The sequence below is a fragment of the Mugil cephalus genome, chromosome 21 (genome assembly GCF_022458985.1).
Source record: "Mugil cephalus isolate CIBA_MC_2020 chromosome 21, CIBA_Mcephalus_1.1, whole genome shotgun sequence".
NCBI classification, from domain to species: Eukaryota; Metazoa; Chordata; class Actinopteri; order Mugiliformes; family Mugilidae; genus Mugil; species Mugil cephalus.
In genome coordinates, this window is record NC_061790.1 from 11,582,085 (window position 1) to 11,599,376 (window position 17,292).

A 17,292-nucleotide genomic window follows, 5' to 3' on the forward strand; every position below is an offset into this window, starting at 1 on the left:
TTTTTTTTTTTAATTCAGGAAGGTCTCCCAGGTAAGATGATGTTTGCTTTATAACTATGATGTGAAGTTGATATTCGGGACATGATTTCTCCAAATGATCCAAAGAGAACCTACGGGCAGTTCTGAATAAGTCTAAACTACAGAAGAGGAGACGATTCAAGAGTCTCATCAAAACCTGATTACTGACATTAAGACAATAGTTTTTTGTGTTATAGGCTTAAGAAAATGTTTAAAGATGGAAATGATGTACTTAAAGATGTGCTCCTTTGCATTCATTTCTCTTTTTAACACTAAATAAATTTTAAAAGCATTTTAAATAAGCACAACAAATGTATACATTTTCACATTTTACTTACAAAGTGTTACTTAAATGAGGCTGTGGATGACATATGAGGTTTCTGACTCTTGAAAATTGTGTAGCAATTAAAATCACTATTGATGCTAAAAAAACTATTACACTTTAAATATTCTCTATTAGTTACTGACTTAATGTAATCAACATTTTATTTTTTGTTCTAAATGAGAACTTTGAATGTTTAAATACGACAAAATTGACAAATGTTGCAAATTTTAACCCTGTACTATTTGTTTCAGGGCTGTCAAACACAAACTCGTGATCACAAACACACCTTCTGTGTGAGTATTTGTTATTGTGTTGGATTGTCGCAATAGTAACAACACACAAAATTTCCCTTTAAGGTGTGTTTTTTAAAAAAGCGTGATTAACTGAATATGTTTCACTTTGCGATTTAAAATCTAAATCTATTGACAGCCCTGATTTATTAATCTTGTTGGTTGTCTTTACTAACACCACACAATGAACAGTTGGTAATGAAATCCAAACACAACCATCTGGCAGAAATTAAATCTGATCAAGAAATTAGTTCTGGGTCAAATCGGGGGTCAGTCCCATGAGAATGTTCAATCAATGACACTCAACTTGGTGTGTGCCTTAAGGCTGTTACATACACACATCTAGCTCCTCGGACTGCGACAACGAAATTACCATTTTGTCAGTTTTGTTCTCGTGTGTTGTCTGGCAACTATTCTGTGATTGGTCAGAAATTGGAAGTGGACGCGGTTAATGCAGGATAAGGCAGAAACGCACCTTCTGTGGCAGGAAACAAGGTCTTTCCTTCAGTCTTGGCCTCGGCCAGTTTCCCAGTCTTCAGCAAAACCTCGGCGAAGTTTTCCTGAGGCACTTCTTTGTAGAACGAATACACATCCTGGCTCTAAAACGCAGAAGGGAGAAGAGAGAGTGATAAAGCATTTATCTTTAGAGTGAGGAAATCCCCACAGAAGGGAGAGCAGATCAGAAAAAGAAAAAACATGGAGGGATGTGATTAAGATGACTGAGCATGTTCATTCCCGAGGAGTCAGACACATGAGAGAAGTTCTAAACAAATGAACTTCACAGCTAAATAAAGCTTTTTCGACAGCGCTTCCTTTTGATAAGTCATTTATAGGGTCCTTGTACTCCAAGTTATTTCTCAAGCTCCTGAGAGGTGAAACAGGGAAGTTTTCCAGCCAGCGCTTCAACACTCAGCATTTCCTGTCCATCTTTACCACTCACTCACTCTCTATCCATCTTCCTGCCTTGTTGCATTTGTCTCTCTTTCTCTCTCAATCAGCCCCCCCCCCTCCACTTCCTTCCGTCCTCCGTTGCAACTGCCGGGGCAAAAACGAATGGCATTGATCAGCCGGCCCATTGACAGACGGACGCGGGGAGCAATTATTGGTAGATGGATGATGGAAGATGGATGAATGCTGGAGATGAAGTGGAGGGAGGGATTTGGAGGGGCCCATTAAAATGTCATGAGAGGAGATGTATCGGCCTACTCTGTTTCCCCTCGCGTCCACTCTTTTTGCTATCCATATGATTTGTGTCTCCGAGTAAAAAGCCCAGTCATAGCCCAGGGCCACCATTCTCTAGGCGTAAAGGTCAATTCACTCCCTTTCTTACTTCTGCTCTTTTCTACTCGCATAACTCCCTCTGTTGAGGTTCTTTCCTTTTAGATTTTTCTGATATGCACAGGTAGTATATTGTATGTTTTCTTAAGTTTATCCTTCTTTTCCTGCACCGCCAGTATTTTCAAAAATGCTTAATCCGAAATCAACAGTCATTTGTAAGTAACAACAGAGAAAAGCCTTGAGTCATAAGCCTGTTGAGGCACTTTTTCATTAAATAAAGATGAGGTTTATAAAAAGGAGAGATAATGAACAAGAGGAACGTACAAAATAATGAGCATTGAGGCACGCTTTAAGCCACTCACCGCGTCCACGTAGGGATCCTCGATGAGCTCCTGATAAAAAGGGCCACAGCCTTGACGCTCCAGGTTGGAGTTCTCACATGCCCCTTCCTGGCCGGCGGCTCCTGCGCCGTGACCCTGAGGTGCCATAAAAACATCATTAAACTTTCACAACGTGCCCCACAGCACTGTCATCTCGCTCTGCCCCACAGCTCGCGTCCCCTCCATTTTTCTCTTTCTTTAGAGACTTGTCACCGCAACCCCTCCCCAGCTTCTCCTTCCAAGCGCTGCCGAGACCTCAGACGCCATCAATCCACATGCCGGCGACCGTCGAGGCGGCCGGGCCGCCGGCAAACACCAGATATTGAAAAATTCAACAGGGGGGCAGATTAATTATGCAAGAGATGAACCCTTGATTGGCTGTAGTTGGATGAAGACGGTGAAGGAAAGAGTGTGTGACATGTGGGAGGGGAGACAGACGCGCTATGAAGCCCAGGAGTCAGTGGAGACAAAGTAACTAATAGTAAAATACAGAAGTGTACACATATGTATTCACGACTTTGTTGTAGCAGGTTGCACAATCACATCAATACAACACCTATAAACTTGAGATCGACGGATATATCGGAAAGCTGATGTGCAGCCCATACATTGCCCCTCCCCCACTAGCAGCGTTCATGTCGAGCAACCCTAAAAATAAGAGTGGTGTTTGTTTTTTTTTAGCAACTTTTACTGTTGTGTTAAGTAGGGGTTTGCTAGTTTGCTTGTTTTTTCCTCTCTCTGGAAAGTTAATAGTGCGGGTTGTCAATCAACCACCGTCCACAGTTTAGATTAGAGCTGTTGTGCCGTTGTTAAGCTTTTGGTAGCAATGTGTGTCGATTAAAGCCGAGGTGTAAGACTAATTCTGCCTGTAAGCTAAACACACTTGGACGAAAAGGACCACAGGCTAAACTCCAGACTCCAACACCTAGCTGTGATGCAGGTGATTGAGAGTCAAGCACAAAAAAAGTAACTGGTGCTTTGCCTCTCTCAAGGTGAGGACAGAATGATGTCTCTCGGGCAGGGCTGCCCATCTTTATTGGCCTTTATATTTTAATGGGGGTGGCAGGAGGGTTTTGCAGCAGTACAAAATAAAATGCTTAATTTCTCATGTGTGAACACATTATATATCTAAGCTGTGACTTTTATACTTTGTGAACTATAGCGCTTTAGAAAAGATGAGCTCGGAAACATACATCATACAGCTTCAGTATTTATATTGCATTAATCTGTACAATCGTGGGAAGATTTTAATAATGATATGTCAAAATACTCAGTTTGCAGTGCACACTATTGATGTAGATTAAAAAAGAATGATATTTAATCGCGATTAATCGTATTTATATACCACTACAGTGTGGAAGTCAAAGGGTTGAAGCCACAAGCTCATTAGGAACTGTCTTCATCTTTAACAAGGAGTGCTTAAATCAAAAACAAGGCAGTCGGCGTGTGGTTACCTGCAGCGGTCGGAGGTAATTGAGCGATTCCTTCCACCAGCGGTGGTCGCTGACTGCCGTCAGCACAGCCTTGGTGGTCAGCCCCGTGGTGGTCAGCACTTTCATGGTCTTGGCTGTGGTCCTGTGCAACAGGTCCCCCGCTGTTCCTACAGGGGAGCCCACAGTGGACGTGGAGGCCTGGGGCCAAGCCGCGACAAAATAGGAAAGACACAGTTATTCCAGCGGGTCACTCTGGTGTCTCTGTTAAAGAGACAACTTGGAATCACTCTGCATCACACTACAAGACTCACTTGAAACTTTTTTTATTTTGCAAGACTCAGAAGGTCGCTCCATCTGTATTTGCACATTGAGCAAAGGACAGATTTTGAGTGGAGGACTCTTGAGTATCAGTGGGGTATTGGACTTTTTTTTTTTTTTGTTTTTTTTTGGAAGACACTTGAGAGCAGCACTTTCATAACTGCTCTGTGGGCTCCGGGGAATTACAATATGCGATGGATTGGCTGCACAGAGCCCTCCTGTTTCACACTTAAGAACCATTCGAACATATTTAAGAAATATGATATAATGTATAATCTGGTAAGGGCATCTTTTGCCTAGAGCGAGGTTTCAGTTTGTCCCAACAAAGGATGCTTTAAAGTCAACATCAGTAATTGCCTGTATTGTTCAGGTATACTGAGAATAATGCTAAAAGACCAAAGAGGTTACTTCCTTTAAAAAAAGGCTTTTTTGCTTGCTGCACTATTGAAGGGATTTTAAAACCACATTTGGAGGGCCAGCGGGCCAGGGCCAAATCGTTTAGTGCCTTTCATCAATATTTTATCTGGCGGGGGACTGAGGGTCAGAGAATGAAAGCACACATAAGATGTTGGTGGAAAACACACACAGGTACATGAATGCTTCTCCTTAGCGCGCACGCACATCCAGAGGGTTTAAATATACACGAGCGAGAAGTGGGGACATCAATACAACGATAAAATAACAACAGACAGCTCCAAATGAGCGCCCATCCACACACAAAAGGGGGATGCGATGGAAGTCATGAAACATTAACACCCACTCAAGGCATCATAAAGCTGGCAGTGCTGAAGGGGAGGAGAAGGGGAGGCATAAATAAACCAAGGGAGCTGAGCAACCTTAACACTAGATTTACACCTCATCAAATATGGAGCAGCAGGAAAACACACAAACTGAAACCAGACGGAAACGCATTGACAAGAGAGGGAGACGGCCGAGACAGGGAACACGTGTGGAAAACATGTTAATGTACAGAGGAAATGTACAAGTTTACAAATGGAGGCTGAGGGACACGAACCTTTGGAGAGTCCGTCTCGTCGATGTCCTGTCCGGTCTCTGGGACAACAGGTTCCATTTGATAGTTAACAGCCTGGTACAACACCTGCAGGACAGAACAACAAAGGAGGATTGTTACTGTATTGTAAAACTTTTAATCTGGTTGGATACAAGGCCACATTTATTTGTGGTCACCTTTGAGTTTTTATCAGTAAGGAACTAGTAAGAAACTTCAACCTTAAAATGTCTCCATCTTCTTTGGCTTAAAAAAGCAGACATGTGATTATTTGCCACATGTAACTGAGATGTGACTGGAGAAGTTCAGTCAAAGACATTTTCACAGATTGTTTCATCTGAAAACTTTTCCAGATCTGAAAAGGCAAAGCTTTCAAGACAAGAAAGAGAAATAGATTTTTTTTTTTTCGTCTCAAATCCTGGACGAGCATCCATTTATGTTACGATCAGGTCTGATCATCAAGTGGAGACCGGACATCAGAGTTAAGTAAGAATCAAGATGTATTTGAAGACCTAGAGGTAACTTCGCTGCCCCTTTCCCTTCTTGTTTATCAGCACGGGCTCTCAAGGTTGGGAACACATTTCTGACAGTATCTGAAAGTGTAGTCACTCCTGTTCACTCCCTCACAAAAAGAAATTACTCTGAACTCGTACTTTTCTTGCCTAATCCAAACACCTGCTAACTGCTTCTCTCAATTACATCCTCTTGGTTCCAAGATTCTTTGTCAAACAATTTTACTGTTTGGCTAATTCGTGTTTTCCTGTGGCCACGTGCAATAAACGCGCTCTCGTACATAAAGTACAAGGACACACAGATGGCTTTAAACTCGTAAAATGAGAAATCATTCCAGAATCTCCAGAAATCCTGAGCTATGTCTGCACTCTGCGTGTGAGACAGCAAGGCAACACGGTACTACAGCCCAGTGTGTCACACTGTGCTCTCAGGATCATGCAGATAAGAAGCATAAAGTCACAGTCAGACACTCAAACATATATTGATAGGTTTGTTTGTTTTCCTGTGTTCAACGCCGCTCCTCTAAGTTCAAATTGTGAAGGAGCCCCATCTATGTTTGGGTCCACTTGGGAGCCACAACATAGAGAAGACTGGAGACCAGATAAAGTAAAGTAAAAATGAAGAGTTTATTGCCACAAATTAAATCAGGTGCAAAAAAAAAATAGAACCAGGCCAGTGGGGTGTGACAATAAAACCCTAAAACAGTGTTTTTTCAGACCAAAGACCCAAACTGATGGAGAGATTAAGGGACCCCCAACCTGCTATATGTGTTCTATATAAACTCGGCCTGGTTACATTGTTATTATCATTCTGCCTTCAATATTAAGCTATTCAAATAACACACAGGTTCACAAAATCATTTTTATTTCTATTTTTGGTTCTGGTGACAAAGCGATCCATTTTGGCCTCAGTAGTTGGCTGATGGGAGCGAGATGCACTGTTAGCTTCTCTTCTGCTAATATAATATCGCTGTGTGTGACACAGTGCACTGTTGAGACACCTGATGAGTGAAGTGTTGACTGAAAGATAATGTTTTCTGCCTCTATTTATCCCTTGTTGGAGTCATGTTAATGTGTTTTTAAAGAAATTTTAATTTGTGGGGGAAAATAAAAAAACTATAAAAAAAACATCTAATCAACCATTTTGCGACTCCCCTGCAGTACCTCCACAGACCCCCTAGGGGGCACGGACCCCCTGTTGAAGACCTGTGCCCTAAAATAACACAACATGTCTACACAGCACACAGATTTGCGCCCTAAATTGTAGAATGAACTGATCTCCATGCATATTCACAGTCCGCAATGGTCCATGCAACTACGAAATGACCTTTAGCCAAAGACTGAAAAGAATCTGTAATCAAAAGCAAATTGTAACTCACAGGTCTTAATCCTAAATCTCATGATTATGGATTGTTTGTGTTTATTCCTCCAGGTCAAGAGCTCGGTATCCAAACATATTCACAATACTGGCACATTGGAGCAAAACGCTAGCAAAGCTAGCGAAACAAATACATATGTACAGTATATATAGCACTCAAAAGCGGTTTATAAAAAGCACTGTTCCCCCAACCTGAGTTTGCAGGTCGCTGGAGGCAGCCAGGAGGCCGTGGATGTTGTCAGGGGGACAGTGCGTGAGGGAAAAGGCTAACAGCTCCTGCCGGGCCTCAAGATCTCCGTAACCCTCGCACTGACCGAGCAGACTGCACACGTCCCACGCTGGACTGTAACCTGGCCAAAGAAGGGAAAAGGAGAAGAGGAAGTTCAGTGAAGTGAAGGCAGGCGAGACAAGGAAGGATAAAACGGTTTTAAATTAAAGTGTCCATCCGTCACTAACCTACCCTGAATTCTTTCACATTGAGAATAAAAGCCTATCAAGCCGCGATGAAGCAGAACACACACACAGACTGTGTGAAATCTATGAATATAAATAACAGAAAAACTGGGGATATACTGCTGAGACATGACAATACAATAAAGTGTAACCTTCCAAGCCCTCTGGATATTAATATAGATTTAAGTTTAAAACACTTTTCCCCTTGAAGAAAATATCAGTCTGATGCATTGTAATAAGTGCGCTACATTTGTTCCAGCTTCATCACAGTCAGGAAGCAACACACAGCCCCGACTCCATTCTTACAAACAGATTCAATTATTCCCACGGCGTTCACAGACAGGGAACACTGTTGCTTATCTGATTACACCTCCTCTCTCTCTCTCTCTCTACCAGACACTTTTTTTTCCCCCCCTCACCAACGCTGCTCCAGTTGCTCAGTAAAATTCTATTCATTTTCATTTCCCTGTGGCGCAACATGAAACGAGGTCGCACAAAATACCATTATCCCAGTGACCACTCTAAATCAATTGGGTCGAGATTGGGCAATAATTTCTGACAATGTTGTCTTCATTGTTGTTTTCGTGCGTGGGCTGACAGAGAACCACCTCAGTTTTGGATGTTTTGAGAAAAGAAGCAAGAAGCCGAGTAATTCTTATTTGTTTGGTACCGTGAAAGAGACCGTTAGGGCGCATGAACGCATAAAAAACAGTCGATAGTAAGTGATTTATTTACAGAACATTTTAAGATGCAGCACTCTGGAGGCCACAAGCTCCAATAATCTTTGGTAAAGGCGAGATTGTTCCCTTAATAACGGTGTTATGTACTCTAGTGTCTTGTAGTGGATCAGTTTAGTTCTGCCTTTGCATGTTGCGCTGGTTGCACCTAAGTCATTTTCATGCTTTATCCTAAAGAACCTTCCAATGTTGAACAGTGACTATTTTAACCACATATCAATAACAGTTTATTTAAAGAAGAGTTTATGTATCTAACAATACGGTTGCAGACTCCCTTTCTAATCGTGAACCTACAGCAGCAGCCACGTCAGTATAACATGAAAAGCCCTTTCTAGATTCAGCGTTTGGTTTGTCCGTTCTACGGTCTAGTGCAGAAACATGGCGGCACAACATGATGAGATCTGGGAAAGACTGCTTCTGTAGATCCCTCCGTATATATGAAGGTGTCATTATAAGCCCACTAAGTACAAACAGTCCAGTCTAACAGTGATGGATGGCAGCTAAACATTACAGAGCGACTGATATGGATTTTTAAGGCCGATATACATATAGATACCGATACCGTTTTTTTTTTTTTTTTTAGCCTTGGCCGATGGCTGATATGTGCTGGCAATTTTTCTGAGCTGATATTTGAAGTCGATACTGCTTTTGCACCAACTGCACGCACCCGGTTAGTAGGAAACGCACACACATACAAGTAAAAAGCACAAATATATCGATCAATCTCTATAAAACTACTTATTTTTATTATTATTTTTATTTTATTGCACTCCAATAAATAGGTCTCTTGAATAATATTTCAGGACCCACTGTGGCTTCTCTACAGAGTTGGGTACATGTATTCATACCATTCACGTTGCATATAAATATGTTGTCACCCACAGGTTTCCTGAAATGAGTTTTGAAGCTCAGTGCGGTGGTTCCAGCAGCCGCCATCTTGCCACAGCTCGACTCAGCCTAAGTCTCAGCTAATGCAAAAATGGGCAAAAATTTGAGAAGAACGAGGACTGGTGGGTGATGATTCGTTACCTAGAGTGACCAGGCGTACATTTAACTTTAAATTTACCACAATAAACAGATAAACAGGCTACAAAGCTGTACCAGGCTCATTTCCTCTTGTACATTCAAGCAACTGCAACTGGCTTTTTCAGCCCTGACAGAGGTGCTTTTTTTAAACCCAACACCACTTCTGCAAACTACCTGGCTGCATCAGTTCTCGGTTGAGTACTTACCTGCAGCCATGAGGTCCTGACAGTGGATGTAAGAGGCCTTGAAGTCCAAACACTGCAGAGCCTGCTCCGCCAGCAGGGCCAGCACTTGGCCTTTCCGCGTAGCCTCATCATCTCCTAGACAGACACACACACACACACACAATCCAATCAAATCAGCGCTGAAAGATGCATCATGTTGCCGTAATCTTGAGAAATGTCGACATGTCAAAGCAAATCTCATAATCCTGCATATCACCTACAACATCTGGCTCAATCAATCTCTTATTAAATCTCGCTCAGACGACACCGGCGCAGGTTGAAACGTAAGAATGTTCACGTACATTTGCCGCGCCGCAGTCAGAGAGCAAATATTGGCGTCTGCCATGAAGGAGGTTATTGCCGTGTTTGTTCATCCTGAAGAGCGAGTATGAAATATTAAAAAATACCAGACCGCTGTCTCACTAAATTGGAATGATAAAAAAATTTAAAAAAAGTTTGGTATCTTAGTGTTGGGGGGTGGGTTAGGATGGGGTGTGGTGTTGAGATGCACGTGGCGGCTCAAGACCACACTTGATTTCAGCTCAATAAACAAAAAGGGAGAGGGCAGGGGGTGATCAAAAGAGGCACGCGCAGAAACACAACTCCTGCGCACTGAAGATCAGAGAGTTGAGATGAAGAAATGCGATGGACTGGCCTGTTGTTGTGTAGTTGTGTGTGTGGAGTGAGTGAAGCAGAAATGTGGTGTTTACTGGGGGGGTGGCAGGGGGGTGTTTGTCAAATATTTTCAGGGTGACTGGTGAAACGGTGTCTTCAAAAGCTGTCAGGACCTCAATATAGAGGAGGTTTGTGTGTGTGTCAGCGCACCTTCACTCACCCTGTGATCTTTTACACCAGACGTTTTTATCGAAGCATTCCCTCGCATTTATTTCGAGGCGTTCTAAAAATCAGACATCTAGGAAATCCAATTGAAACCTTTACCTGTCCTTGATAGGCCAATATAAGGCTGCGATAAACAAACAGAAAACCCCCGACAGACAATAAGCACACACTAAAACGCAATAACCCGAGGCTCTTCACGGGATTATCACACGGCTCTCTTCCAAGTCAGCGAAATTTGGACCATTTGGTAATTATTGGTTCATTCAGGCCCAAACTATTTTCTCTTACCCCTACCCCCATAAAACTAAATGATTTACACAGCATGTCTGCAGAGGCAGGAACCAACCCCTAAGGGTTTTAACTGGTGTGTTGGTGATACCTGCATTAAATATTCACCACTGAGCCCCGGAGGTATGCACCCTTCAAAAGCCTCCCTTCTGCATTTATTTATTTAAAAATGTGTTTATTCCTCTTCTCATCTCCCTTTGCCACCTCCTTTTTATTTTTTTTTATTTTTCCCTGAAACCACACAGTGAGAGCGTCCTGCTGGCAGAACGCATGCAGCTCAGGCGCAGAAATGCCACGAGGCCGGTTAGCGGGGTTCGTTTAGCCGGCGACAGACCTCAGAGACAGGAGACGGAGGCTGGAGGACAAAAGGGAGAGGAGGCAGACGCGGGAGAGTCGAGCTCGTCTTCTCGAAGAGACGAGCGATAAACACGGAGGCAGGCGGCGAAGCAAGCAGACAGCGATGATCGTGCAATTCTGGAGAAGCGGGAGGGTGACTCCTTGGTGTTTCCCCTCAAACGTGCAGCTCACTCTTTCCAATACAGGGAGGCGCAATGAATGTATACGTATGCGATACATTTCATCGAGGAATTTGAAATTAACTTGCAAGAACTGCAGCCAGCATGTGTCCCATCTCGTGCTATCGAACTGACTGCATTAGCGGTCAGCACGTAGTTATGCTTGCTGTGAGTAGGGCTGGACGGTATGACCAAAAATGTATACTATAAATAGGGACAATTACGATTTAATTTATTTTGGGGCAATAGCAGCACAACCGGCTACCGTAATAATTGTAGTCTGGGCGCAACATTTTTTTTTTTTTCTCTCATTCATAAAAAGCTAAAACTGGGGATATTTTCGGGTACAGCTTTAGCTGTGGAACGGGTCATCTGAAATGGGGACAGAAATCGGAGACATCTGGTCACCCTAAAAAAACAACCCAACAATCAACACGACACCTTTTTTTGGCACTTCTCGCGTTCTGCTGCTTCATTTTTCGGACCTTTCCATCTTCACCACGTCATCGCATTGTAAATGGTCCCGCCATGCAGCGTTTCGAACGCTACGTAATCAAATATACTGGTATATTAAAAATTCATATCATAACGAGAAAAAAAAAATTACCAGTATTCGTTATGAAACAGCATACCACCCAGCCCTAGCCACGAGTTCTGCAGCTTGTGATGATGTGAAAGATTACATTTAGAAAAAAAAACACCAGGGACATTCCTTTTGGAATTAGCACTGAAGTAAACATTATTCCTGTCAAGAGCCTGTAAATATAGTAAATATAGTAGCTGGATGGAAATAGAGAGTGAAGTAGACAGTGAGCAAAAGGCAGAATCTAGCGGTAATTAAATCTGTTTACTTGATTAGGCTTGTCGGTTTTCCCGGATAAGGCTTGGGAGTGTGCTGTAACCCATTTTATTTCACTTTTCCCTCTGCATGCCACACACAGTCAAATACTTGCCCGGTTCTGCAGAGTAATTCCATTAAATGCCCTTTTGCTGCAATCTTAGTATCCCGTTCATGCGTTTCTCCTAGATGACTACAAATCGGATGGTGGTATTTAGTGACTATTAGTGAAAAGCCCTTTCAAACATTGTAAATTACAATACGGAGGTTAACAAGTTTAAAAATAACTAAGATCCTCATTACACATCTGTCATACAAAGATTAATGCCCCCCCTGCCAGCGTATGTCAGCTTTGAAACCTGGATCGATACTTAATCTTTGAGATTTTTTCAAGCAACATGAGGCAATAAACAGAGCTTCAAAGGGGCCGACGAGAGGGTTCCTCGACGTTGGCACAACAGCTGAACTTTTTTTTTTTTTTTTTTAACGCAGGAAAGGGCACCTGCCCCTACAGCAACTTATCTCACATTTCATTAACTAACAGAGGACTCACGCTGGGATTAAAATTGGGCAGAAATGACAAAATGATAATCAGTTCCTCTCCGACACAGTCCCCAGTCTGTCGCCTGGCTCCCACTGTCAAAACACCACGATACTTATAGTGCAGGGGAAAAAAAAAAAAAAAAAGAAGAAGTTTGAGAGCATGTGAAGTAATGTGTCTGGGGAATTCGCCTGCCCCTTCAGGGTTTGTGAATGTGTGTGCAAACCTCTCGTGAAGATGGATATCCCTCTTGTGTGAGAACTGTCAGAAAAGCCACCAGGAGTCTACGTCTACGTGGGCGGTGGTTCCTCGCTTTATGAGCCATGAGCCGTGTCATGGAACTGGTCTGGTTTACTGAACATTACCCCGAAATGCATCTGAGGGTGCGTCCAGTCGTGTGCGACCTTACCCGACACTCGGAGCAGCGAGGCAAGGTTGAGGAGAGTGGTGGACTGCTTGTAGGCCGTGGAGCAGTGGGCGATGCACTCCTCTACGAGGGACAGGCGGTTCGACCGCAGTCGCACTGGAGGGAAGACAAGGAAGGAAGAGGAGAGGAGGGGGGTCAGGATCGTTTTCGCTAATGACTGTATTCAGTGCGGAACAAGTTAGAGCTGATGATCGAGCAACGGCAAATTATGTGCAGTGAATGGAGCGGCTGCTGGTTCGGGTATGATTCACACAACCTCAACCCACAGATATACAGCAGTGACTGATGTTGATGATGATGCTGCATGTGCTAATATAAAAAGCTACTTCTGAATGCAAGACGTTAGTATTTTAAAGATGGATTTTGATACATTAATTGTGTCAAAAGTTTGGACACACCTTCTCATTCAATGTTCTGTCTGTTTTTTTACTACTTGCTACGTTGTAGATACATACTGAAGACCTCAAATATGTGAAGCAAGAAATATTGAGTTATGTGTCCCCAAGTGCAGTCGCAAAAACCATCACGAACCAACCATGAAACCAACCATGACACTGGCTCACATGAGGACCGCCTCAGGAAAGGAAAAACAGGAGGACCACCTGACCTATTCGTAGGCGTCCCCCTGCTCCACTGGTCTCCGTCTAGCGGATTCCAGCAGAGGAAAAGGTAATCCCACAAACAGGCAGGAACAGGAAGTGTCCCCACATTTAGGTAAACCCCCTCCTCCACCGATCTGACTCGCAGAAACTAGTAGAGGAAAAGGTGTCCCCAGATGTAAGTAACCAACCCCTCCACTGCTCTCTGACTCGCAGCAATCAGCGGAGGGGAAGGTATCCTCACTAGTAAGTAACTTCCTGCTTGAGCTCTCTGGTGGAATCGTCTAGGAAGATAATTTAAGAAAAGACTTTAGTTATCCCTCTGTGGAAATTAGGGTGTTGCAGTGACAGGGAACAAGAGAGCAAAGACATACATATATACATATATATATATATATATATACATATATATATATATACACACATATATACACATATATATATACACATATATACACATATATATATATACATATATACACATATATATATATATACATATACACATATATATATATATACATATACACATATATATATATACATAATTATAATGTATATACACATATATATATACATATATATATGTATATACACATATATATATACATATATATATGTATATACATATATATATGTATATACATATATATATACATATATATATATACATATATATATATACATTTACCACTGATGCTGATGTTCAGCTTTAAAAAACCGGGGCTGTGGGGCCGACTGTAGGGTTGTTGAAAGTTCTCCATATTGCTGCGAACAACCCTGCAATTGTGCCATGTTCCTCCAATTGTTTCTTCAACTGCTTTTTAAAAGATGTCACGATAATGTCTTCCATTTGTGGACCTCGATAGATCATAGGAGTCCTCAAAAGCTGATTTGGGGCAGTGCAGCCTTTTGCAGATGTCTTTCAAAATGGCCTTGTCCACGTCCTTCAGCTTGTCCAGGTTCACCCCAGAGTTTGCTGAACAGCCTCTGGTGCATGGATTCTAGGGTTTCTGCAGTGCAGGTCCTCTTGGACTTTTTAAGGGCCCAGGAAATCAGGTTTTCTGCAACGCTGCTCACAAATATTTCTTCCAATGTCGTGTCTAGAGGCACAAAGACGTCCACAGGGGTGACCCCTGTAACGTCGGGCGTCTGTTCTGGTGCAGGAGATGACGCTTTGCGAAGTGGCTTTTTGAAGAAGCTCTTAACCCGCTTGTCAGAGATACTGGAGCAGGTTTCTCTTCCAAAGAGTCTGACACATCATTTTTGGTAGACTCTTCTTGGTCTTCTTCAGTGGGTCTTGTGTCTTGGTCCAGGCTGAGTTCCAGCTGGAGTGGTTGATGTTTGCACATCAGTTTCTTATTGTCGGTGCACTCTTGTAGCATGTTAATGGTGCAAGCAACCATTTCATCCAGTGTTAGGATACCAGTGGTGTACAGTCTATCTGGAGTCTCAGTGTAAATGCTTAGGTACATGGAGTTGACACACATTGCTCCTATTTCTCTGAACATGATGCTCCTTAAAGAGTTTGAGGTCTCCCGGCAAACCTCGTGTGGAACATCCAGAGCTTGAGACAAAGCTCGAGGTAGTGCGTCCTCCAAACTGAACAACAGGTCATCCCAAGGCCTGACTCCTCTCTTTGAGACTTCTGCCAGCGTTGATTTTGTAATGAGCGCCATAATGTCTATTAGCAGCTCCGCCAGCATGTACCTGGTTTCGTCGTCAGGGTTTCCTGAGAGCAAACGTGCCCACTGCCTGGGTTCAATCCATCTGAAGAAAGAATCCATGACGGGGATAATTGTGTCCACTGTAGTCGGAGGTGTGTACTCTTCCCGTGGACTGCTTGTTTGGTCCATGGTGGTGGTTGTCTTCGTTGCCATTTCACTCAAACTAGGATTGCGTCTTGAAAATCTTTTCAAGCTTTAGTAATCACAAACTGTCTTCTCATTGTAATGAATACGAACTGAATGTAATGAATCTGTAGGCTTCTCCAAAATGCTGAGGTACTATAGGACTGTGACATCATCAGTGAGGGCTGGAAGAAATTTACTCCATTCTACTCTTATAAAATATGAAACATGTTTTGAGTCATTTCACTTTTTTTTGTTTACTACATATATGTGTTCATTCATAGCTTTGACACTTCAGTAAGAATCTACAATGTAAATATGGATGAAGATAAGGAAAAACCATTAAATTAGAAGATCTGTTCAAACTTTTGACTGCTTTTTTATATATCAAAAAAAGCATAGTGTAATTTAAATGAAATCAATAAAACATAAATTTATCGCAGCTGCTCTTAAATTTGCCATCACATAGTAAAAAAAAAGAAATAAGCCAGTCCTACTTGAATTTATACAGGTGTACTTTGAAGAATCTATCAGAGGCCCAACAGGTTCAATCAATACTTCATCATTTTGCCAACCAAAGTCTCAGCTTCTTTTTCTTTTTTACTTCACTTGACCTTTATTTTAAAATCTTGATACATACAAAAATAATTCAACAACAGCAGAACGCAGCAGAGAACTGAAACGAGACTGGAGCAGTAGCTCGCGTTTTTTTAAACGAGTAGAACTGTGTTTAGCTTTAATGTGTGTGGGAGGGGGAAAAAAATGCAGAAAGTTTAAACCCTGTTCACCCAAAATAAGGGTTTGCACACAGACATACGGCAACCGACTGAAAGGGTCTAATAATTATAATTAAGGGAGCAGTTTCTCCAGGAAGTGGTGGCATATTGCCATTTAGAGCTCGATAAATAAACAGAAACGAACGCCCGTCACATCTTACTGTTACACATGTCCACCCAACCCTTTCATACATGATGCAGTGGGCGGAGTGATAAACTGAATGGAGGGGGTTTAAGAGCGGAGGCAGAGGCAGGTCTATGGATCACAGTGTTGCCAGATATATGATAATTATTGTATTCATACGACGGTTCAGGCCTTTCATGGGATATGAAAGGGCGAATACATTTCGGAATTTGACTGACAACACCTAGCCTCCATGTTTATTCCTTAGGTTATTGTAGTTTCACGCACACAGAGTAGCTCTGGTTTTAAATGCGCTGCCCTAGTGTGTGATTATTTTCATGTTGTTTCGGTAGTTTGGGTCAGAATACGATAATTTTAAAGTGGCAGTGCGATATTTCTATATTTCCCATCTGGCATCACTGTAGATTATTGGTCTTCAACAGGGGGTCCGTGACCCCAAGGGGGTCCGCAAAGGTACTGCAGGGGGGTCACAAAATCTTTGGTTGGTTATACACTTTTTAAATATATTTTTTTTAATTTCCCCCCATAAATTCCCCCATCAGTCTGGGGGTGCTTGGCCTGAAAAAGACCCCTGCTGTAGATAATGTCAACACAATTCACACGAGATGAGAAGCTAGTTATGTGTCTCTGCAAATACACACTTTTTTTGGTCGTACTGTAGCTTTTCACAGGGAATGCTTTAAAAACTTTATGAGAGTGCTGTTAATTCCTTGAATCAAAGTGTGCATTTAGCCTCCCACCACTAACTTATAGATTTGTGAACTACAAATCTTAGTTCTTAGATTTAACTGCTCATTGTTAAAGATGAACCAATTAATCTTCACCTTGCAGCTTCACTGATTCACAGGATGCCACTGATTTCTTTCTTCTTCTTTTTTTTTTTTTTTAGACAGGATTCAAACTTTTTTTTTTTTTTTTTAATAGCCTGAGCAGGAAACTCCCCCAAAATCCATCTCTATATTTCTCCCAACTCTTTGAAAGAGCAGCATGTTTGGAGCCACTGCAAGGCTCCGTGCGCTCTCCGCACCCCGCTGAGGATCTTTATGGCTTGGCATCACTTTAGGCGACGCCAAGAGGGAATTCTGGGGAGGG

General features: G+C 42.3%; 1 protein-coding gene across 1 annotated transcript in view; it reads right to left on the minus strand.

Annotated features, from left to right (window-relative positions):
• The window catches only part of nbas (NBAS subunit of NRZ tethering complex), a 169,059-nt gene that overhangs the window by 90,692 nt on the left and 61,075 nt on the right, over positions 1-17,292 (minus strand). Inside the window, exons 33-39 of the mRNA XM_047573656.1 lie at positions 12,813-12,926; positions 9,364-9,477; positions 7,134-7,291; positions 5,058-5,141; positions 3,746-3,922; positions 2,274-2,387; positions 1,109-1,232 (exon numbers count right to left, since the gene is read on the minus strand). Of these exons, the coding sequence (XP_047429612.1) occupies positions 1,109-1,232; positions 2,274-2,387; positions 3,746-3,922; positions 5,058-5,141; positions 7,134-7,291; positions 9,364-9,477; positions 12,813-12,926 (885 nt within the window). The remainder of the gene's footprint in view (positions 1-1,108; positions 1,233-2,273; positions 2,388-3,745; positions 3,923-5,057; positions 5,142-7,133; positions 7,292-9,363; positions 9,478-12,812; positions 12,927-17,292) is intronic.